General features: G+C 47.2%; 1 protein-coding gene across 2 annotated transcripts in view; it reads right to left on the reverse strand.

The window, feature by feature from the left end:
- The window catches only part of LOC147125130 (MORC family CW-type zinc finger protein 4), a 169,977-nt gene that overhangs the window by 109,002 nt on the left and 36,057 nt on the right, over positions 1-24,918 (reverse strand). For both annotated transcript variants that reach the window (XM_085997843.1, XM_085997832.1), the window contains exons 4-7: positions 24,087-24,304; positions 19,257-19,404; positions 14,990-15,146; positions 12,192-12,320 (exon numbers count right to left, since the gene is read on the reverse strand). In XM_085997843.1, coding sequence (XP_085853969.1) covers positions 12,192-12,320; positions 14,990-15,146; positions 19,257-19,404; positions 24,087-24,304 — 652 coding nt within the window. The remainder of the gene's footprint in view (positions 1-12,191; positions 12,321-14,989; positions 15,147-19,256; positions 19,405-24,086; positions 24,305-24,918) is intronic.

Genomic DNA, 24,918 nt, shown 5'->3' on the forward strand with positions numbered 1-24,918 from the left:
AATTGTTAAGGTAAAGAACGTATTAGACATGGTATAAAACATGAGCTTGAGCACCTAATTATAGGAGCCATATACCTGTTACATTTGCAAAGTAAATCGCATTGAGAATTTGTTTACAGGATTTCTTTTACAATAACTATTCAGTTTTACAGCATGCTTGAAGTGAACAACTCAATTATGGTCAAAATAAAAAAATCATAAAACACTTAAAAAATAAATAAATAAATAAATAAAATTACATTTTCCAAAAGTATTTTCTATCCATTTTTTGGTTGGCAGCAATGCTTTCTCCTTGAGGTGTGCTGGACTATCTGTTGATATATCATTAGCAATAAGCCAACCAGTGTGTTTCTATGAAGCAGGGCTGACATTTGGATTATTTCCTCTGCTGAAATTAACTACTTTATTTACGGAGACCAGGATTGGTAACTCTTTTACAATAGCAAAATACTACAGATGCTGGCAATCTGACGAAGGGTTTGACCCGAAACGTTGACTCTGTTTCTCTCTCCTTGATGCTGCCTGACCTGCTGAGTGTTTCCAGCACTTTCTGTTGGTAACTCTTTGTCTGGGACTGTGAATGGAATTGGTAACTCTCTGTCTGGAATAGAATTATGATTGATGCCTAGCTGGCAATAGAATTGTCAACATCAGTGACTCTCTGGTTACGGGGTTGAGGTGTTAATGAGCCAGGCCAAAACAACTAGAAACATTATGCAATTCATTAATTTTTGTTTGATTATGTCTCTATGAAGCACCTTGGGATGTTTTTCTACATCACAAATGGTATATAAGTGCAAATTGTAGTAGTTAACGCATCTCAGATGGCCTCACATATGCACACCCATTATGGTGGGGATAATTCTAATTGTGTGAGCCTACCTTGAAGAAGGTTCTGAAGTTCATTAAGGTGATCATAACTTTACTCTGTACATAAACTGCTTTATTCTACAGACAGTAAGTTAAACGATTCGTATCTGGCCTTCTCTCACTAAAGTGCTTTCGGTCTGCCTACTGGGACGATTAGAGAAGCATGCTTCATAAACTGATATCTTTGGCCTAGTATAATTATCTGCAACAATAGGGAATTGAGTAGGAGGTAGGAGATAAAGAGAGTAGGGATAATGGGTATGTACTCCAATTGGCAGGATGTGACTTGTGGTGTCCCCCAGGGATCTGTACTGGGGCCTCAGCTTTTTACTATACTTATAAATGACTTGGATTAATAAATAGAGAGCCACAAATCCAAGGTTGCTGACAACACCAAGTTAGGTGGCACAGTAAATAGTGCAGACGGGAGCAGAAAGTTGAAAAAGGACATTGATAGATTAATGAGTGGGCAAAACTATGGCAGATGGAGTTCAATGTGGGGAAGTGTGAGGTCATCCACTTTAGACCGAAGAAAGATAGATCAGAGTATTTACTAAATGGAGAGAAGCTAGGAACTGTAGAGGAGCAGAGAGATTTAGGGATCCAACTACAGAAATCACTAAAAGCTAGTGGACAGATACAAAAAATTATTGAAAAGGCTCATCCAATGTTGACCTTTATCTCAAGGTGGTTGGAATACAAAGGGGTGAATGTTATGTTACAGTTATATAAAGCTCTGGTTAGACACCATTCAGAGAACAACGTTCAGTTCTGGCTACCGCACCTCAGGAAGGATCTACTGATCTTGGAGGGGGTGCAGCACAGATTCAGGTGATACTGGGGCTAAAAAGGTCAAAATATGAGTGTTGGAGGCTTGTAATTCCCTTGAGTATAGATGATTAAGGGGTGATGATTAAAGGAAGAGATAGGGTAGGGTAAATAGAGAGAAACTATTTCCTCTGGTGGGGGAGTCCAGAACAACCTTAAAATTACAGCTAGGCCATTCAGGAGCGATGTGAGAAAGCACTTCTTCACACAAAGGGTACTGGAAATCTGGAACTCTCTCCCCAAAAAACCTGTTGAGGCTAGGTCAATTGAAAATTTGAAAACTTGAGATTGATAGATTTTTATTAGGCAAGGGTATTAACGCAGATAGATGGAGTTAAGATACAGATCTGACATGATCTAATTGAATGGCATAACAGGCTCAAGGTGCTGAATGGCCTATTCCTGTCCCTATGTAAGCTAAACTCATCTGTACAAGTAACTGGATTTAGGCTGACTAAACCAATTTCACTATTCTTTACAGAGAAGAGACCTTCATCACATTTATGGCAGATTCCAAATTCGACCTCAGGTGGAAAGGTGGCATTCTAAAATTGAAACACACAGTTCCCCCACTTGGGGAGATAAAGGGCAGGATTGTCATTGGGCCGTGGAGTCAGGTTTGGAGGCGTGCAGTGGGTTAAAATCCCCGAAATCAGGGGTCCCGACCCCATCCTGCACCCAACTCCATGCCAGTTTCAAAGGAGGCGGGTACCCGCCCCGCACTGGGACCCGCCTACCCGAGGCGGGAAGGGATTAGTGCCAATTAACTGCCTGTTAACAAGTAGTTAACAGGCAGTTTTTAGCCTAATCCCTATTTTTAAGGTTGAAGTGTGGGATTCCCGATGGCGCCAAACCACGCCAAGTTAGAGGAGGCGAGCCGTCGGGTTGAAGGACTTGGAGGAGTCGAGATGTAGGTGTTCAGGTGAGTGATGTGTGCATGAGTGCAAAGGTAAGTGTGTTTAGTGTGTCTAAAGTGATTAAAGAAGTTTAAATGACCTTTTCTTACCTTTTCAGCCTTCCTTCCTTTAGGTCCCGGGAGTCCCTCATCTTACCGGCACAGAAAGCAGAATGGCTGCGAACTGTCAAAAGTGACAGCCTTCAGCTTACTGTGCAGGAGAGATTTCTAACTGAGTCTGTGGAGAAGGACTCAGGTTAGAAGACTGTCAGTGTTTGACAGCTTCAAACAGCTTTCAAACACTGATATTTCATCTGTCAAAACCTCTTGACAGATGAAATTTCAGTCTGTGATGTCACCTGTTGCCGGGTGGCCCTTAATTGGCCTGCTGAGCCCGCTGGGCGGGCTCAACAAGGTCAATCAAGTTAAAATTGCGTGGTTAGCACTGTTGCCTCACAGCGTCAGGGACCCGGGTTCGAATCCGGCCTCGGGCGACTGTCTGTGTGGAGTTTGCACATTCTCCCCGTGTTTGCGTGGGTTTTCTCCGGGTGCTCCGGTTTCCTCCCACAGTCCAAAGATGTGCGGGTTAGGTTGATTGGCTATGATAAATTGACCCTTAGTGTTAGGGGGGTTACAGGGATAGGGTGGGATACGTGTTGGTGTAGGGGTTACGGTGATCGGGTGGGATATGTGTCGGTGCAGGCTCGATGGGCTGAAATGGCCTCTATCTGCACTGTGGGGTTTCTGTGATTCTGTGATTGGCCGCTTCTCGATGGAAGCGGGACTACAACCCGAAAGTTGTAGTCCCGCCTCCAACCCGACTCCTGAATGAAAATCCTGCCCAAAGCCTTTATCCCCTTCGTGTGGCTTAGATTCAAACACAGGCCTCAGGAGATGAAAGGTTGGCTTCCTAACAAATGACACCATCTCTCTCTTTATAAACTGATATCTTTGGCTTTGTATAACTATACCCAAAATTTTATTTTTCAAATTAAATAAGAAAACATAAATGAACACTCAACAGTCATACCATAAATAGAGATAAAGCTCATTATAAATTCCCAGAACCAATTAAATAATTATTCTTATTTTAATTTGCATTACCAAGAATCTACCAGTGTTAGTATTAAAAGTACAGTCAGAAAACAGGACTTTGGTAGTACAGGAGGGCAGAGCTCATTTTTAACTAAATTTTTATATTTGGAAGTTCTCAATTTTCAATATTAGACTTCTTTATTCAAATTTATGTTTCAAGGATATATTTGTCTAACATTTACAACAGGCCTTAAGGAAAAACAAGGCCAAATTAAAAATCGTGAGGCAAAGACATCAGCCTCAGGGATTAAAGGGAAAAATTACAATGAACAGGAAGAAAACGTTTGGGACAATAACAGTTGAGATACGAGATCCTTTTTTGATCCTAGGAACTTCAGCTTTAGCGCTCCAAGAGGGCGCTATAGTGTGTGAGAAGAGCGGTAGTGGAAGAGCGCTGAAGAATGTGCAGTGCAGAGCTACCGGCATCAGAGGCTCCTTCCTTTGCTTAAAGGGAAGGGCCAATGATGGTTTGCAACATTCTTCTTCTTAGTTCAGTGGGACCAGGGGACCTGCACGAATTCCATTACAGCCCCAATTACTCTCAGTGGAAGGCTTAGGCATCACGCAGCAATGAGGCTTCAAAAACTTTCAGCAGGCACCAGACTGGTGCGAAGAATAAAGTTTGGCCCACCTGACCACCACTGCCTTTAATTATCGCTCCCCAAGCGGCCAGCCGAAGTGACACCGCTTTCTATTGCTGCCGTTGTTGACGCCTGGCGATGCAGCAGGGGGCGCAAGCGAATTTCACATCCGGGGCGGTAACAGGGCGCTGCAGATTTGATGACGTCATGATCTACGGGGCTCTAGAGACAGAGGTGGTAAGTGTTAGCGCCAGTGCAAAACCGCCAGGGAAGTTCGTGGGCGTCGCTGAATTCACCGTGTCCAGTTGGTAACCTCTTAGCGCCCCATAGGCGCTAACGGGAGGCGCAAAGCAGCCGAATTTCTAGCCCAAGGATCTTAGCTTTGTAGCTTCTTTTCCATGTGAGATTGATCACTGGGCAGAATAAACATCAATTTATTTATTATGCTAACGATCTATTTAATTATTCTGGTACACTTCTTGAAACTGATGCAACCTATCTGACTGCCTGGTTTTACATTGCAATTACCCATTTTCATGTTAATATTAAGTGAGCTGAAAGTGAATAAAAAGGCATAAAAAAGGATTAAGAGAAAGACTGATCAGCCGTGCATCAGTACATCTCAATACAAGGGACACGGTGGGTGGAGGGGGAATGAAATCACACATTGAATAATCCTGCCAGGTGTACATCACACCCTTCTTTCTTTTATCTGTGGCCCTCAGCAAACTTGCTGCTCCATGTGACTTTGGGCCGCCATTCATAGCCTGTTGGGAATCATAGCTGATTTAGAATTCTATGCCATTTCCTCTCCTTTTCTTGCTCTCTAGCAAAGCGACACAGGGGAATGGAAGGCAGGGCTATTCTAGCTTCCTTCAAGGAAATGAAATGCTCTATTAAAGCAGAACTATTTAATAGAAGGGCGCGTCTAGTGACAACAACATTGCCAAAAATAGCATTGTCAAATAGTAAAAATACGTTTCTAACCCTAACTATAACAGCCTAAATGGTGTCAATAGTGCACTGCCAGGCCAGCCGCGGTGTCAAGTCACAACCCTAACCCTAAACGCCTCACCCTAATCACTAACACTAATCCATGCAGTGCATGGACGGATTGCAGTGTCAATAGACATTTTGACATTATAGCTAATGCAGGTGGGCCGTGTTGTCAATATTCACTCTGGTAATGAAACTGATTGCGTAGCTGTTTATTTTCTGTGGAGAAATGCCAGGTCTCCACTTGTTAACTGCCTGCTATGGTATGACTGAGATTGGAATAGCATCACAGATAAGGCCATCTTTGATCACTTCCTTGTATCGCTCTCCACCCACATCCCCCTTCCCCGCTCCCAATTCTGTGTCTGCCCCTGGAAAATAAACTCTTTCAATTCAAACAACTGCATTTTCAAAATCTCAATCGTCTAGTCTTTGGTCCTCCATGCCCCACAACATTTCTGCAGCTACTGATCTGCTCAACCACACCCTCACCTCCACCTTTAATGGCTTAGTCCCCATTAAAAGCATTACTCTCTCTCACCCTGATCGTTCCCCTTGTATGGTCCCCATCTCGGCTCCCTTAAGTCCAAGGGATGCAGAATTGAACGTATATGGTGGACAACTGGTTTAGCTATTCATCGTCCGATCTGGCTAGACCACATAAAGCACTATCGGGTCCTGCTCTCCTCTGCAAAAACTGTTCACTATTCCAGGATAATTCTTGCTGTCGTATTTGACCACGAAATGAGCTTCCAGCAACATATCTGTTCCATCACTAAGACTGCCTATTTCCACCTCCGTAACATTGCCTGACACCACCCCTGCCTTAACTCATCTGCTGATGAAACCCTCATCCATGATTTTGCTACCTCTAGACTTGACTTGCAATGTATCACAATTCAAATATTGAGTACTAGCTGAAGTGCCCGGCGGGGCCAAGGGTCTTTTGAGGGCATGCTGTTGTTGGAAGAGAGAGAGAGGGCGGGCGACTGGGGGGGGACGGGAGCGGGCGACTGGGGGGGGAAGGGAGCGGGCGACTGGGGGGGGAAGGGAGCGGGCGACTGGGGGGGGAAGGGAGCGGGCGACTGGGGGGGGAAGGGAGCGGGCGACTGGGGGGGGAAGGGAGCGGGCGACTGGGGGGGGGAAGGGAGCGGGCGACTGGGGGGGGAAGGGAGCGGGCGACTGGGGGGGGAAGGGAGCGGGCGACTGGGGGGGGAAGGGAGCGGGCGACTGGGGGGGGAAGGGAGCGGGCGACTGGGGGGGGAAGGGAGCGGGCGACTGGGGGGGGAAGGGAGCGGGCGACTGGGGGGGGAAGGGAGCGGGCGACTGGGGGGGGAAGGGAGCGGGCGACTGGGGGGGGGAAGGGAGCGGGCGACTGGGGGGGGAAGGGAGCGGGCGACTGGGGGGGGAAGGGAGCGGGCGACTGGGGGGGGAAGGGAGCGGGCGACTGGGGGGGAAGGGAGCGGGCGACTGGGGGGGAAGGGAGCGGGCGACTGGGGGGGAAGGGAGCGGGCGACTGGGGGGGAAGGGAGCGGGCGACTGGGGGGGAAGGGAGCGGCCGACTGGGGGGGAAGGGAGCGGGCGACTGGGGGGGAAGGGAGCGGGCGACTGGGGGGGAAGGGAGCGGGCGACTGGGGGGGAAGGGAGCGGGCGACTGGGGGGAAGAGAGCGAGCGACTGGGGGGAAGAGAGCGAGCGACTGGGGGGAAGAGAGCGAGCGACTGGGGGGAAGAGAGCGAGCGACTGGGGGGAAGAGAGCGAGCGACTGGGGGGAAGAGAGCGAGCGACTGGGGGGGAAGAGAGCGAGCGACTGGGGGGAAGAGAGCGAGCGACTGGGGGGAAGAGAGCGAGCGACTGGGGGGAAGAGAGCGAGCGACTGGGGGGAAGAGAGCGAGCGACTGGGGGGAAGAGAGCGAGCGACTGGGGGGAAGAGAGCGAGCGACTGGGGGGAAGAGAGCGAGCGACTGGGGGGAAGAGAGCGAGCGACTGGGGGGAAGAGAGCGAGCGACTGGGGGGAAGAGAGCGAGCGACTGGGGGGAAGAGAGCGAGCGACTGGGGGGAAGAGAGCGAGCGACTGGGGGGAAGAGAGCGAGCAACTGGGGGGAAGAGAGCGAGCGACTGGGGGGAAGAGAGCGAGCGACTGGGGGGAAGAGAGCGAGCGACTGGGGGGAAGAGAGCGAGCGACTGGGGGGGAAGAGAGCGAGCGACTGGGGGGAAGAGAGCGAGCGACTGGGGGGGAGGGGAGGGGAGGAAAGGGGAGGGGGAAAGGGGAGGGGGGAAAGGGGAGGGGGAAAGGGGAGGGGGGAAAGGGGGGGGAAGAGGAGGGGAGGGGGGAGTGGGGGAAAGGGGAGGAGGGAAGCAGGAGAGGGGAGGGGGAGAGGAAGGGGAGGGGAGGGGGAGAGAGAGGAGGGGAGGGGTGGGGGAGGTGGGGGAAGGAGTGGGGGGGGAGAAAGGGAGGGGGGGAGAAAGGGAGCGGGGAGCCAGCAGACCCTCTGCCCTCTGCCGGCGATGGCTCCGCTGAGCTCCGTGCCGCCCCACACACTGACATGCCGAGCGCAGCACCCCGGTCAGCCCGAGCCCCGCCCTCCTGAGGCGGCTTGAGACGGCTGATTGCGGCCGGCCGGGCCCGGTTGCCTTGGTAACCCTCCTCCCCTCTCCCGATCTCCGGGACCGGGCCTGAGCGGCTTGAGACGGCCGATTGCGGCTGGCGAGCCCGGTTGCCGGGGTAACGCTCTCCGCCCCCCCCCCTCGCTTCCCTCTGGCCGCTCTCTGTGTGGAGGTGCGCATGCACCGTGCAGCGCGATCGTGAATTTAGCGCGAGGAGGTTGCAGTGAGCCCAGCCAGCCTTTAGCAAGATGGCTGGCCGCTGGTCCAGAATCGGGCCCAGCCGGGGGGCGGGGGGGGTGGGGTGAGAGGAGCTTGCCACAAAACAATTGCCTAGGGTCCAGCATGGCTGGCAACAGACGCCCAAGCTTCGAGGCCTACCTGCAAAAACGGAGAAAGGTAGGAAAATTAATGAGGTTAGATAAACGATTTAGAAAGTAATTAACTTTTTTAAAAACAATGTGTGTTTTAAAAGCAACTTTTTTTTTTTTTTAAAGACGCAGAAAGCGGGAAAAAGAAATGAAAAGTTTGGAATCAAGATGGCGGCGACTCACCTTGGTTCAGAATGATAAGGCCCGCCCACACACGCACCGATTGGTCAACCATCAGGTCACTGAACTGTAGGATTGGTCAATCATCACGTCACTCAACTGTCGGATGGCCCGCCCGCACACACAATGAACCCGCCCCCACTCGATGCAAATGAGCGGATAATGAGAGGAATTTTGAACATTTTTTGGATACCGTCGGCACAATTTTTGTCCGAGCAAAAAGTAAATACGCCGACAAGAGTCCCCTAATGATGAGCTTTCTTTTGATATAACATATGTGTAGGTACGCTCTATAACTTTTGATTGTATAGCCGGCCAGAGAGACAGACAGACAGAGAGACATATCCTTTTATATATATACTAGCTGAAGTGCCCGGCGGTGCCGAGGCTTTTTCGAGGGCATGTTGTTGTTGGAAGAGAGAGAGAGAGCGCGACTGGGGGGGGGGGAAGAGAGAGAGTGACTGGGGGGAAGAAAGAGAGCGACTGGGGGGAAGAGAGAGAGCGACTGGGGGGAAGAGAGAGAGCGACTGGGGGGAAGAGAGAGAGCGACTGGGGGGGAAGAGAGAGAGCGACTGGGGGGAAGAGAGAGAGCGACTGGGGGGGAAGAGAGAGAGCGGGGGGAAGGGAGGGCGGGGGGGAAGGGAGGGCGGGGGGGGAAGGGAAGGGAGGGGGGGAAAGGGGCGGGGGGGAAAGGGGCGGGGGGAGGGGTGGGGGGGAAGGGGCGGGGCGGGAAGGGAGGGGGGAAGGGGCGGGGGGAGAAGGGGGGGCGGGAAGGGGAAGCGGGGGGGGGAAGGGGGGGCGGGGGCGGAAGGGGAAGGGGCGGGCCCAGGCCGAGAGCCCCGCTCTCCGAGCCCCGCCCCCCCCCGGCCGAGAGCCCCGCTCTCCGAGCCCCGCCGCCCCCCCCCCCCGGCCGAGCCCGATTGCGGCTCTGAGAGACGGCCGGCGGCCGAGCCCCGCCCCCCCCCCCGGCCGAGCCCGATTGCGGCTCTGAGAGACGGCCGGCGGCCGAGCCCCGCCCCCCCCACCCGCCAGAGCCGAGCGCGGAACAGAGACGCCGCGTCTCACCTGCTCCTGCTGCGCGCGCACCCTGACCCTCGTGGCTGACGCCGTTGCCCCGGGTAACGTGACGCGTTGGTGGGGGGGGGGGTGTGCGTGAGGAGCTTAGCAGAAGCCCTAGCTCGGGCCTGGCTGGGCAAGAAAGGCCCAGGCTTTCAGGGCCTAACAAAAAAACGGGGAAAGGTAGCAAAAAGAATGTTGAGGTTAGAAAAAATATTTACAAATGAATGAAGTTTTTTTTTTAAAACAATTTAATAAATTCAATTTTATTTTGCTGGAAATGTATATTTGAAAAGACGCAGAAAGCAGGAAAAAGAACGGAAGCAAGATGGCGGCGACTCACCTCGGTTCAGAACGATAAGGCCCGCCCACACACGCACCGATTGGTCGACCGTCAGGTCACCAAAGCGTAGGATTGGTCAATCGTCCCGTCACTCGACCGTAGGAGGGCCCGGCCGCACGCGGCAGCAAGCCGCCGTACGATTGGTCGACCTCGAGGTCACTCTGTCGCTAATGAGCGGATAATGAGATGCTAATGAGCGGAACGTTGAAGGTTTTTCGGATACCGCGGGCGCGATTTTAGCCCGGCCGAAACGTAAATACGCTTAAAACCGTCTCGGAAGCGTAAGCTTTCTTTGGAGGTAACGCGCGCGTAGGTACGCCCTGTAACTTTCGAGCGCATAGCCCGACAGACGCACAGGCGATAACAGACAGAATGACAGACAGATGTACCGATTTATATATATATATATATATAGATAGATAGATAGATAGATGCAGGGAAGAAATAAAAAACAACATATTTGAGCTTATGAGGAACAAGGTAGGACAGATCAGAGGAGCATTAATATTGATTATAAATACAGTCAAGGAAGGTAATTTGTTCAGTGCTTGTTCAATGGTGGGGTTGATGTTGATGCTGCATTATAAACCCAGAATTGAAATCCAGCAGTGCTCAACAAACATAACATCGGTCTGGAATTTCCTGACAATCTGCGCCATAGTATTGTGCATCTATGATGTAGCCCATACAACAACAACTCCTGTAATTGTATTTATATAGCGCCTTTAACATAGTAAAATGTCCCAAGGCACTGCACAGGAGTATATTAAGACAAAAAATTTGACACCGAGCCACATAAAGATAAATTAGGGCAGGTGATCAAAAGCTTGGTCAAAGAGGTAGGTTTTAAGGAGCATCTTAAAGGAAGAAAGAGGTAGCAAGGCAGAGAGCTTTAGGCAGGGAATTCCAGAGCTTAGGGCCGAGGCAACAGAAGGCACGGCCACCAAAGGTTGAGCGATTATAATCAGGGATACTCAACAGGGCAGAATTAGAGGAGCGCAGATATCTCGGGGGGTTGTGGGGCTGAAGGAGATTACAGAGATAGGAAGGGGCGAGGTCATGGAGGGATTTGAAAACAAGGATGAGAATTTTGAAATCGAGGCGCTGCTTAAACGGGAGCCAATGTAGGTCAGCGAGCACAGTGGTGATGGGCAGACGGGACTTGGTGTGAGTTAGGACACGGGCAGCCAAGTTTTGGATGACCTCAAGTAGGGTGGAATGTGGGAGGCCAGCCAGGAGTGTGTTGGAATAGTCAAGTCTAGAGGTAACAAAGGCATGGATGAGGGTTTCAGCAGCGAATGAGCTGAGGCAAGGGCGGAGACGGGCGATGTTACGGAGGTGGAAATAGGTGGTCTTAGTTATGCCATGGATATGTGGTCGGAAGCTCATTTCAGGGTCAAATATGACACCAAGGTTGCGAACAGTGTGGTTCAGCCTCAGACAGATGTTAAGGAGAGGGATGGAGTCAGTGGCTAGGGAATGGAGTTTGTGGCGGGGACCGAAAACAATGGCTTCGGTGTTCCCAATATTTAATAGGGGAAAATTTTGCTCATCCAGAACTGTATGTCGGACAAGCAGTCTGACAATTTAGAGACTGTGGAGGGGTTGAGAGACGTGGTGGTGAGGTAGAGCTTGGTGTCGTCAGTGTACATGTGGAAACGGACGCTGTGTCTTCAGATGATGTCACCAAGGGGCAACATGTAGATGAGAAATAGGAGGGGCCAAGGATAGATCCTTGGAGCACACCAGAGGTAACGATGCGGGAGGGGGAAGAGAAGCCATTGCAGGTGATTCTCTGGTTATGATTAGATAGATAAGAATGGAACCAGGCGAGTGCAGTCCCACCCAGCTGGACGACGGTGGAGAGGCGTTGGAGGATGGAGTGGTCAACCGTGTCAAAGGCTGCAGACAAGTCAAGAAGGACGAGGAAGGATAGTTTACCTTTGTCACAGTCACAAAGGATGTCCTTTGTGACTTTGATGAGAGCCGTTTCGGTACTGTGACAAGGGCAGAGATCTGATTAGTGGGATTCAAACATGGAATTGCAGGAAACATGGGCACGGATTTGGAAGGTGACAACATGTTCAAGGACTTGAGGTTATTCTAGTGCAGAAGTTCAAGGAAGTTATGTTGTGTGACATTTATACTAGTTTTTACCACATGCCAAATTTCCCCCCCCCCCCCACCATTCAAAACAGCGGCGATCACTAATGATTGCAAAGGTTAGTTCTGGGCACAGGAAAGAGCGTTAACCCTTTTGTCCCACTTAATTATGAGGATCTGGAGATTGAGCAACCTTTTACAATAGCAACAGCATATTGTAATCATAATGGTCAGAGTACTGCTTATCACTACAAACCGAAAAAAGGATACATTAAAATTAGGTCTGTAAACATCATATTCAATATGAGCCAGGCTCTTTGTGATAAGCTGTGCTTTGATTTTCTTCATACGCAGGATGATCTGCATGCGAGGTTTCAGGTACAAAATGCCACAATATGCCTATCACAAGATAAAGAAAATTAATAGCTGGCTTGAAATCTTGCAGTCCTCACCTTTGTTAATGATCTCATGACTTCTTGAAACAAGTAGCGAGTCATTGCAGGAGTGGTTCTTATTTACTTAAATCAGGAAACACCTCTGAAAGAACAATTGTTTTACCAAACTGCGGGCTCCAAAGTAAGATTTCAGTACAAAGAGGTAAGTATTTACAGTGGAACCTCCATTATTAGCCAAATGGAGAGGATTTTTTCACCTCCCCACCCTACCCCAAAGCATTATAGAAATTGTCAGATAATTGAGAATCCCCAAATTTTGTTCTTGCACATTTGGTACAGCAATTCACTTGGCAGAGAAATGAAAGCAAAAACATTACAAATAACAAAAGGAACAACAGTAGATTGTGCGATGAAACAAGGCCTCATGAAAGGCTAACTCCTGTGAAAATTCTGGCAGATAATCAGGATGGTGGATAATGGTAGTGCAGATAATGGTAGTGCAGATAATGGAAGTTCCACTTTATATAGAAACCATTGCTTGAGATGGGCAAGTGGCACTGTCTACTCGTGCGCCACAAAGTAACACAAACTAGTTACTTTAGAGCAGCATAGACTTAGAGGCGTGCTGATAGAGGTATATAAAATAATGAAAGGGCTGGATGGCGTACCTATTGATAGATTATTTTAGTTTGACAGATTGGGGAGGACTAGGGGACAAACATTTAAACCACGCAAAAGTAGGAATAGGCTAGATGTTAGGTGGTTCATCTTTTGCCAAGGATTAGAGAGCCTCTGGAATGTATTGCCGGATTATGTGGTGTGTGCGGACTCTCTGCATGCCTTCAAAAGGGAGATGGGCTGGTTCTTGACTGGGGCAAAGGTCACATCATATAAAAGGTAAGTGGATTAACAGTTAGCATACGCATGGTCAATGTGAGCTTCTGGACTGGTTTTGATGGCCTGAGGGGTTTGGAGAGGAAATTGGCAGATTCCCCCCCCCCCCGCCTTATTGGCTCTGGGTTTTTTCTGAATTCTTGGCTTTCCCAGGAGACTACATGGCTACGGTGGGTAGGAAATATCTGGTCATGATGCTCTAGGCATTGTGAGTGTGGGGAAAGCTAGATGGACCAGCTGGTCTTTTCCTGTCCGTCATTTTCGTATGTTCCTATTATTAGTGTAGTCAGCACACGGATTGGAGCCCAAGTGATGCCTAATGTGCAGTCAAGCTTGCTTACTACCAAAAAGATTGCATTGAAAGAACAGAACTGCGATTTTCTTGCCATTAGCAGCAGTAATGTTATTTTATCACAGTAGGTTGTAGCTGTTTATTGCCCGACCTTGCACTGTCAATAAATAGCTGATGACCAGGGTTCAGCAAGGGTGGGCAGTTGACAAGGGGCTGTTAGATGGAAAGTAGGGTTCTCAACCCTTCTGCTTTGGGTGGGAGTCTATCACAACGGGTGATTGGTCTCCCGAGTGCTGGTGACTGGGGAGAAACGGCCTTGTTTGGGCAGTTCGCACATGCACAGTACCCCAGCCGTCATGGCTCGCAAATAAACCGTGTTGTCTGAGCCCTGCAGGTCTCTCCACTATTCAGAAAAACCGTTTCACTGCCAGTTGTGATGGCGGCATCAGGGCCAACGAAAATCACCTGGAAATTCCATGAGTCCTGAGAGCAACTGGGGGAGGGAGAGAGAGAGCACAACACAAAGTGGAGCGACCGAGAGTTCATGTCAGCCTGTGATGTGCTCTGCTGTATAATGTGTTTTGTTCTGGGAGTCAGATAGCTTTGGTGCTTCTCTCTGAGGACTGAGCCCCATCTCCCTGAAGCTGGGCTTCAGCGGTGGGCTGTGGGAGTTAGTAAATTGAATTAGGTTTGGTTTCATTTATTATTTTTATAACTTTCTGCATATTGTAAAAAATCATAAAATTGTATGAAAACTTTAGTTAGAAGTTGCTTATATATATATAAATAACAACAGAAAATGCTGGAAAAACTCAGCAGGCCAGGCAACATCCGTGGAGAGAAATTAGAGTCAATGTTTCGGGTCAAAACCCTTTATCAAGGCTTGATAAAGGGTTTTGACCCGAAACGTTGACTCTATTTTCTCACCACGGATGTTGCCTGGCCTGCTGAGTTTTTCCAGCATTTTCTGTTGTTATTTCGGATTTCCAGCATCTGCAGTATTTTGCTATATTGCTTATATCTATGATGTTTCTGTTGAATCAGTGGTATTTACTTGGTGTTTCTCATTGCGGTCGATACTGTAGAAACATCACAGAAGTATTTTTTATTTAAACATTACTTAACCTTAAATCTTTCTATTCTTTTCTGTTCTTTGATTTATAAATTGTGTGTCATTCATCTCACTATAAAACAAAAAGATATTTTATTCAGGGACTGGTGACACAGACATTTAACTAAAGTAAATGCAATAGCATTTGCAAACAGTGGGCAAATGTCACATGATCAAAAGTCATATGATTAAGCATCATGAGTGGTGTCACATTATCAAATGCCATGTGATCAAATGTCACATGCTCAAATCTCCAGGAATATGTCCAACCAGAGTTGGCAACCCTAATGGGAAGGTCTATCTACTACTCAATACTGTCTTTTTTTATTAAAAAGACCTGCCAAACCAAAGCTTCCACACACAAATAAGTACTGACCCTTAATGAGTAGTCACTTTCAGGAATGTGCTGGTCCTGCCTCTCAGGCCGTTTGTAATTTTTCTTTTTCCCTGTACTCTCTTCACAATTGATATCTGGGATTCGGATGTCAAACTGGTCTGTTTCAAAATCCAGCTCAGGTTTTCCATCCTTGTTTCTGAAAAATACAAAAGCCTTTTATAAACTAGAAAGGGAGCGTTGGAGAAATCAGGAACTGGTCCCACAGTACTATGAAAATGTATCTGTCAGAAATGTCTCTCCAGATCAATGGTAAGGCTATTCAATGAAACAGCAACATGTTCTTTGAAATTACTTCGCAAAAATCAGCTCACGAGAAGCTGGTTGAGGTCATTTGAAGGAAAACCCAAAGAACGGCTTATGGATATCTGGTTAAAGACATGAAGAAGAATTATAAGACAAGTATGGAGACAGATAACTGAATGTTGTGCGTTAAGTGATTGTTCCTGAGCTGCCAGAACCATAGCAATATCGTGTCATGGGTGAATAGTTTTGTATGTGGAGTAGATAGATATTCTGATGAAAGGTCAGCAACCTGAAACGTTAACTCTGTTTCTCTCTCCACAGATGCTGCCTGATCTGCTGAGTATTTCCAACATTTTTTTCCAGATTTCCAGCATCTGCAGTATTTTGCTTTTGTATTAGATATTCTGGAGTTTTATTTAATTTACTTTTTTTAAGCTCATCACTTCTGTGTATAAAATACCTGTTAACTGTTGGTACAGCTAACTGTTCTTCCAATATGCTTTACCACAATCAATAGCTCTCCATATGCCAAGATCCTCAACTCATTCGGGACAGTGGGGGAAGGTGCAGAAAGGAAACCAGATACCTCCTCCAAAGCAAAGATACTAAATTATTTACAAAGTAATACCGGCAGAAGACAGAGAGGTGTGTGGTAGGAGGGATCCAAATAAATGAAATATGCACAAGAAATATTTCCCGTGAGACTAGCGATATGAAAAAGTGGACGTAACAGATTTACAAAGTCCGATGCTAAATTGTGTAATTTGCAAGTTTGTAAACAAAATGGAAATCATTTACTTCTTTTCTTGCCAATATTCTCTCCCCCACCCCACGGTGTTGACTCCTTGCAGGAATATACCAGGGCACCTTCCGATATCTCACACAATGCCATCAATATTTACATCTGATTCTGAAAATTGAATGTTGGCAGACTACTTTACCACAGAAGTATCATAGCTAGGATTGCTAACCCTCCCGGAATGTCTGTCTTCCGGAATGGGGCATGAATCTCCCAGGAATAAACGGGTCTTTTTCCGAGTGGCAGGCATTGACTGGTGGGGTACCGCAGGGATCGGTGCTAGGACCCCAGCTATTCACAATATATATTAATGATGATCTAGACGAGGGAACTAGATGTAATATCTCCAAGTTTGCAGATGACACAAAGCTGGGTGGGCGTGTGTGCTGTGAGCAGGATGCAGAGAAACTCCAGTATGATTTGGACAGGTTGGGTGATTGGGCAGATGAATGGCAGATGCAGTATAATGTGGATAATTGCGAGGTTATCCACTTTGGGGGCAAAAACAGAAAGGCAGATTATTATCTGAACGGCAATAGATTGGGAGAAGGGGAAGTGCAACGAGACCTGGGTGTCCTTGTGCACCAGTCGCTGAAGGTAAGCATGCAGGTGCAGCAGGCGGTTAAGAAGGCAAATGGTATGTTGGCCTTCATAGCGAGAGGATTTGAATACAGGAGCAAGGATGTCTTGCTGCAGTTGTACAGGGCCTTGGTGAGACCACACCTTGAGTATTGTGTGCAGTTTTGGTCACCTTATCTGAGGAAGGATGTTCTTGCCATGGAGGAAGTGCAGCGAAGATTCACCAGACTGATACCTGGGATGGCAGGAATGTCGTACGAGGAGAGATTGGGTCAATTCTTCTTCTTAGGCAGTCCCTCGGAACCGAGGATGACTTGCTTCCACATTAAAAATGAGCTCGCAGGTGACTGATTAGTCCAATGCGGGACCTACAGTCTCTGTCACAGGTGGGGCAGACGGTGGGTGGGGTGCTTGGGTTGACGTGCGCTCCTTACACTTGGCTTCCGCTTGCTCCCGGCGAAGAGACTCGAGGTGTTCGGTGCCTTCCCGGATGCTTCCCCTCCACTTTGTGTGGTCTTGGGCCAGGGATTCCCAGGTGTCGGTGGGGATGTTACACTTTTTCAAGGAGGCTTTGAGGGTGTCCTTGAAGCGTTTCCTCTGCCCACCTGGGGCTCTCTTGCCGTGCCAGAGCTCAGAGTAGAGCGCTTGTTTTGGGAGTCTTGTATCGGGCATGCGGATAATGTGACCCGTCCATCGGAGCTGATTGAGCGTGGTCAGAGCTTCGATGCTGGGGATGTTGGCCTGAGCAGGAACACCGACGTTGGTGTGCCTATCCTGCCAATGGATTTGCAGGATCTTGCGGAGGCAGCATTGGTGGTACCTCTCCAGTGCTTTGAGGTGCCTGCTGTACATGGTCCATGTCTCTGAGGCATACAGCAGGGCAGGTATCACTGCTGCCCTGTAGACCATAAGCTTAGTGCCGGGTTTGAGGTCCTGGTCTTCAAACACTCTCTTCCTCAGGCGACCGAAGGCTGCACTGGCACACTGAAGGCGGTGTTGGACTTCGTCGTCGACATCTGCCCTTGTTGACAGTAGGCTCCCGAGGTATGGAAAGTGGTCCACATTGTCCAAGGCCTTGTCGTGGATTTTGATAATCAGGGGGGGGCAGCACTGTGTGACGGGGGCAGGTTGGTAGAGGACCTTTGTCTTATGGATGTTTAGTGTAAGGTCCATGCTCTCGTATGCTTCGGTGAAGGTGTTTACGATGGTTTGGAGTTCGACCTCCGAGTGAGCGCAGACGCAAGCATCGTCTGCATAATGTAATTCGACGACAGAGGATGGGACGACCTTGGATCTGGACTGGAGGCGACGGAGGTTGAACAGTTTCCCGTTTGTTCTGTAAATTAGCTCCACTCCAGTGGGGAGCTTACTGAGGGCGAGATGGAGCATTGCAGCAAGGAAGATTGAGAAGAGCGTTGGTGCGATGACACAGCCTTGCTTGACCCCGGTTCGTATGTGAATTGGGTCTGTGGTGGAACCGTTGGTCAGGATCACGGCTTGCATGTCGTCGTGAAGCAGGCGGAGGATAGTGACAAACTTTTGAGGGCAGCCGAATTTGAGGAGGATACTCCCTAATCCCTCACGGTTGACAGTGTCGAAGGCCTTTGTGAGATCAAAGAAGGCCATGTACAGTGGTTGGTGCTGTTCCCTGCATTTCTCTTGTAATTGACGTGCGGTGAAGATCATGTCCATTGTGCCCCTTAGTGGGCGGAATCCGCATTGCGACTCTGGGAGGAGCTCTTCGGCCACTGGGAGAAGGCGATTGAGGAGGATTCTTGCGATGACTTTCCCTGTGGCAGATAGCAGGGAAACTCCTCTGTAATTAATTGGGCTTATATTCGCTGGAGTTTGGAAGAATGAGAGGGGATCTCATTGAAACTTATAAAATTCTAACAGGACTAGATAGACTAGATGCAGGAAGGATGTTCCCGATGGCGGGGGAGTCCAGAACCAGGGGTCACAATCTAAAGATAAGGGGTAAGCCATTTAGGACAGAGATGAGGGGGAATTTCTTCACCCAGAGAGTGGTGAACCTGTGGAATTCTCTACCACAGAAGGCAGTTGTGGCCAATTCATTAAATATATTCAAGAAAGAGTTAGATATATTTCTTAAGGATAAAGGGATCAAGGGATATGGGGAGAAAGCAGTGACAGGGTACTGAGTTTGGATGATCAGCCATGATCTCATTAAATGGCGGAGCAGACTCGAGGGGCCAAATGGCCTACTCCAGCTCCTATCTTCTATGTTTCTATGTACTGCTGCAAGCATGCCCGGAAGAACTTTACCCTTAAAATTGCTTGCCGTCCTGCTCCGTGATGTCACCGGACGCCGCCGCAGAGAAGCCTCCAGCTCGGCAACATCATCAAACACTCCCCAACAGAAGGCTGGCCTGCACTTGGGAGGGGCGGGGAAAGAGAGATGGAGTAGGGAGAGGTGTGGGGCTGGAGGTGGGTGAACTGGGACTAGGGGGCAGGGGATTGGGGCTCAGTGGTGGGGGGGCAGGAAGAGTGAGTGACCAGGAATTGTGAATGTGGTGGAATTGGTTAAGCAGCAAAATGGTCTCTCAGCTCTTGAAATTGATTGCTAAAAGATTACTGTTTAGGTGATTGGGATTCTCTACCTACCTTCTGATGTTCCAAACAATAATCCGGGTTCCTTTCTTGCTAAGGATTGCATCAAATTCTGCCAGTAGCTCCTCCTGTGATTTGAAGACTGAATATTTTAAGATGGCCTCCAGACTTGGCACCGAGTCTTCAGTAACTATGAGGTTCTGTGCTTCAGAGAGTTAAGAAATATTCATAAGAACATATTCATACTGTCCACTTCAATGACTTTCCCTGGTAACTTATTTCACAATTTGATAATTCCTTGTATAAAAATTATCCATCTGACATACCTTCCTCCATCTAGGTTTCCCTGATACTTGAATCTTTCACCAGTGTGAACAATTTGCCTGGAATCAACTTTGTCAACCCTCTGAAAACGTCATCTTTCTTCACGTAAATAAACAGAATGGCAAAATAATAGCCTTGAATTGAATGGTGTGCCTCTAAACAAAATGGCAGAATAACAACCTTGGACTGGAAGTTGCGCCTTTTCTGGGACCTATCTTCAAATCAGACAGAGATAAAAGTCTCCCCTCACCACTGGCTGCTTTGAACCCTAAATGAAATGAATCTGATCACTCTCTCTTCAAGAACAGTCTCAAAATTGCTGCATATATTGTAAGCACAACTGCCAATTTGTCACTAGAATATTAGACAAGGAACTGCCTACAAAGCTGCTCATTCAAGTCCAATTTAATGTATGTAATCTTAATGCCTAATTATCAAGTTGCACAGCTGTGCCTTAAATTAACTTTCATACCCGAGAATACACATGGGAGCCCTAACAACTTAATATTATATCACCCAAAGGGGCTCAAGGGACTGATGTGAACATTACACATGGAGACTCTCGGGGCCAAACACAGAGAAATAAATCCTCCTATAGAGTGACGGAGACTGAACAGGGTATTAAATGAGAACTCCAGAGACTATAGTGTACTCAACAGCACATACAAAGAAGCTCTACAGATCAAGTAGAAATTGATAATTTGTTTTTTATACTTCAGATTAGATATTCCAGACACCTGGAATTGTGTTAAACTGTGCACGTGAGTCATTGGCAGCTAAAGAAACAGTGTGAACCCAGGTGCTTAATGTTAGATCCGTGTGTTAATGGAGACACGGAATGCAGGAGTTGATTTAACAAGTGTTTACTGAACAAAGTCTGGAGGTGAACTAAACTACACAAGACGTTACACAGGCTTACATACCCGAGTGGTCACTACCGGCACCACAGCACACAGGGGCTTCAAAAACATAGTTCCTCTTAAAGGTACATACACCACACTTAATAAGATAAGATTCTGAAGGGGATTGACAGGGTAGATGCTGAGAGGTTGTTTTCCCTGGCTGGAGAGTCTAGGATAAGGGGTTGGCCATTTAAGACTGAGATGAGGAGGAATTTCTTCACTCAGAAGGTTATGAATCTTTGGATTTCTCTGCCCCAGAGGGCTGTGAATGCTGAGTCTTTGAGTATATTCAAGGCTGAGATAGATAGATTTTTGAACTCTAGGGGAATCAAGGAATATGGAGATCGGACGGGAAAGTGGAGTTGAGGTCGATGATCAGCCATGATCTTATTGAATGGCGGAGCAGGCTCAAGGGGCCGTATGGCCTACTCCTGCTCTTATTTCTTATATTCTTATGTTCTAAGCCATACTCCACTAACTACTGGTAGTTCTTGATCATCTTTACAGAATTGTCATCACTGATAACTGCTCTTTAAAATCGAGTTTTCTGAGCAGTCAATGATGATAAGCCAAATGTTTTGTTCACAGATTTAAAAAAGTTTTTTTTTTATGAATGATGTTTCTTTGGAGACATTTTTTAAAATTAACTAAAATACCTCCTTTCCTTTCATTTCACTAGATTGAATGTTATTTGGGAAATCAGAACTGGCACTAATGCTTGCCATGTGCATCAAAGTTTCCTTTGCATGAAGATCATGACAGGTGCCTTGATGGGTACTCCCAAGTGACAGATGGCCAATGTAAAGTCTGAGAGACCTTCAGCAACAAGTTTTGAATATTCTAACTGCATAAATTGAAGATTATCTCTTACATTTGTAACACCGCAAACATTTTTTTTAATATCAGGAGAATTACATGCTTTGCATCAAAGTAATCAGCACAAAAGAAACAGTATACTTCAGGCTCATTTAAACTTGCAGCATTTAAGAACATAAGAAATAAGAGCAGGAGTAGGCCATACTGCCCAACGAGCCTGCTCCGCCATTCAATAAGATCATGACTGATCTTCTACCTCAACTCTACCTTCCGGCACTATCCCCATATCCCTTAGTATCGAAAAATCTATCGATCTCTATCTTGAATATACTCAACGACTGAGTATCCACAGCTCTCTGGGGTAGAGAATTCCAAAGATTCACAACCCTTTGAGTGAAGAAATTTCTCCTCATCTCAGTCCTAAATGGCCGACCACTTATTCTGAGACTGTAACCCCTAGTTCTAGACTCACCAGCCAGGGGAAACATCCTTCCAACATATACCTTGTTTAAGGTAATTTCTTAAGGTAGAAGCCATCTATTCCCGAAGGAACCTGGAACCACTAAGATATGTGAATGCCTGGTCACCCATAATCTTGGATTCCTCTTCAAAAGAAGCTCCATCATAACATGTCATTCTTTCAGTGGTGCTGTATGAAACAAGACAAGCCAGAATGATCAACAGCCAGCAGAGCTTGACTTGCTGCACCACCCAAGGTGCTATCAATCATATCTGCAGGCACTGTTGCGACAACCCTGGGGAACCGTCTTCACTAGTTCCAGGTCAGCAAAGTGCCAGATATAGTGTTATACCATCTGTTGCTCGGACACCTCCAGTGTAAGGCTCACACTGCCAGTGACACTCTTGGTCGTCTGTAGTCCCCTCTTTGCAGGCAAGCTGCATTGCCGATCTATGGGGATGGTGCCATGGAATGGCAAATAGGGCTAACATTTCATGCAATACCACCTGCATTTCAGCAGGTATTAAACAAGGAGTTAGGTTCTGGGCTGCACTGTCACGGTCAGACTTATGCCTGGACCTAGAGTTTTCCTACCCTTTATTTTTGCCTGCCAGTTCTCCTCCTTCAGCTTTGGCAAAGGCTGTTAATGGTTTAAAATGTCTTTTGAGTCTTTCCAAAAGCTTTCAGTATTTTTGTACCCTATTCTGCCACTTCCCTTTAATTATCCTCATGCATTAGTAGTCCCCACATTAGTGTGCTGCCTGTCCAAATCTGCACCTGGGCTTATGCTAATGAGCAAAACTTGAGAATTGAGTGCAGACAGCACACTTCCAAGCCTAGAAGTAACTCTGGCCTTTCTTCACCCCAACAGAAAGGGAAACCTCCTGAGCCAATACCCTCCCCCTAGAGTCTGTTCCCCTACCCCCTCATTGAGCCAAAAACCTAACCTGTGCCACCCTTTAGTGAGAAGAAAGCAAGCCCTGCAGAGAGGGAGACTTTCACTGAGCCACTGCAAATCTTCCCGCTACTGTGAACAAAATGAACTGTGGCCCATTGCAACCCCAACCAACTCCTTCACCATCCCTCATTGTCCCCTTTGCACCACCCCTTCCCCCTGCCTCTCTCCCTTTTTCTGTCCTTCCCATCCACCTCCCTACTTTTGTCCTCTGGCCATGCTCCCATCCTCCATTTCTCATCCAACAGTGAAGGGTGGCCCATTGCACCCCCCTCCCAATGAGAAGAAAACCAACCCTGGCCCAGTGCCACCCAACCCTTCTCGCTGCCCGCTCTCCTCCACCCCCATCTTGCCATCGGCCGCTCCCCCTTCCACTGACCAGCTGCCCGCTTGGATCCAGTTATCCTCTTGACTTCTAACCCTGTTTAACGTAAATACTGCACTTGGTCTTGACTCCCCGGGGGCGATTTTGAGTGTCCTCATCTGGTATTAATGGGGTGGTAACAGCCTCAAAATGAGGTCAGTAACCATACTGCCCCATTAACATCGGTGGTGCGGCCAGCTTCATTTTAAAAGGGGCCTACTGCTGGGTGTCCAAAGTGCCTATTTATTTCAGTCGATAAAAATGTGGATATAGCTAAAGTCAATGTGTAAACCAGAGCGTTGCATGGTATCTAGGAGAACAATATTATATTGTTCCTGAAGCTTGCATTCAGCTTTCTTGGAACAGTGTATGAGGCCAATGACGGAGCGGTCAGAGTTTATCTACTTCATTGATGATGTATACTTTTTTCTGCCATGTTTACTTACTTCTTAAGGTTACTTAGAGAGTTTTCTTGTCAGCACTTCTAGTACTGATTTGGAAGTCAAACAACTGTACATGTGCAGTGGATCCCATCCAACAAAAAAAAGGAGATCGCTTACCATGGCAATTCCTGTCGTTTGAAGGTTGGTTCTCCATACATAAAGAACCCATCCCTTCTGACATCTCTCATTAGCAAATTCGTGGCCCCAGAAAAATTGTTTAAGGTCAGTGGGGCATAGTTATACAGAGCATGCAACTCGGTTTGCAAGAGGTAATCAAGACATTTCGTTAAAATTGTGACTCACATGTTCACAGGAAGTAACACATTTGCTCTGCATAATGCATAGAATATTTCAGGGAGCAGTTCTATAAACTAGATTGTATCACACAGGAGATGTAAAGGCACTAAAACATTTAGAATTAATTGTCCATTATATAGGAGCTGTATATCATAACTACGCTCCAGAAATTAAATAGAGCACAATAGTGGGGAGTATTATAAAATAAAATCTCACATAATATAAGGGAACCCTGTGGAAAGAAACTGTCTGATATTAAAGGAAGCCTGCTGAATTAAAATAAAATGTATTAAATATGAAAATTACATTACATTAAAGGATATTATTCTGTTGGTTGAAAGGCACAATGGGGATGATGACAGCTTGTGCGTTAATCTGTTCCAGGTAGGTCTGTGATAGGAGGCCCACACTTAAAGCTCCGCCATTCTTGGTGAAGACAAGAGCATCCTTTCCCAGCCTCATGGAGCCTGATTTAAATCCATTTCCATATACTCCTATTGGCAAGTGGCTTTTACTCCCTGTTTTATTAGTGAAGCCAAAGCTGTGAAATAAGATTGAAGTTTGAAGTGAGACAATTATTTAAAAAGAGATGCAACAATAAAACTCTTATAATTACATATATATAATATATACAGAATATGACCTACTGTTGCAAAATTAACATGGTTTCTTCCATTTGTAGCCTGGCAGAACCATATCATTTTTGTAATGGGAAGGAGAGGGTATGTGAGCAGAGACACAAGAAATTCTCAACCAGAAAGTCCCGAGTGTCATTTGTCATTTAAATATGTGTGAAGTTCAATTTGTCTGCTCAAATTACACCTGCCACCCGCTAAAATTTGCCAGCAGTCAAGAAATCCACAGCCCTGCCTGTCAGTGCCCGTCTCCTCCTCCTGCCTCCATGTATGAAATGGAAAAATAGGGGATGGGGGAAAATAACAAACATTTAAAAAATGTTTGATTAAAGTAACATTATTTGTTGATGTCTTCAGTAAGCAACAAATTAATTTACATGTGAAATTAAGCGAATTTCACAAATCAAAATTCAAATATGTGTTAAAATCTAGTGCCAACATTTTTGTTTGTTCTTTCCCAATTTTGCTCCCCTCTTCTCCTTAATCCACTAACTCATAATTGGGTAGAGACCCACAGGCG

Source organism: Somniosus microcephalus, chromosome 1 (genome assembly GCF_052327205.1).
Source record: "Somniosus microcephalus isolate GS21.2 chromosome 1, FLI_Smic_1.0, whole genome shotgun sequence".
In the NCBI taxonomy this organism is placed as follows: Eukaryota; Metazoa; Chordata; class Chondrichthyes; order Squaliformes; family Somniosidae; genus Somniosus; species Somniosus microcephalus.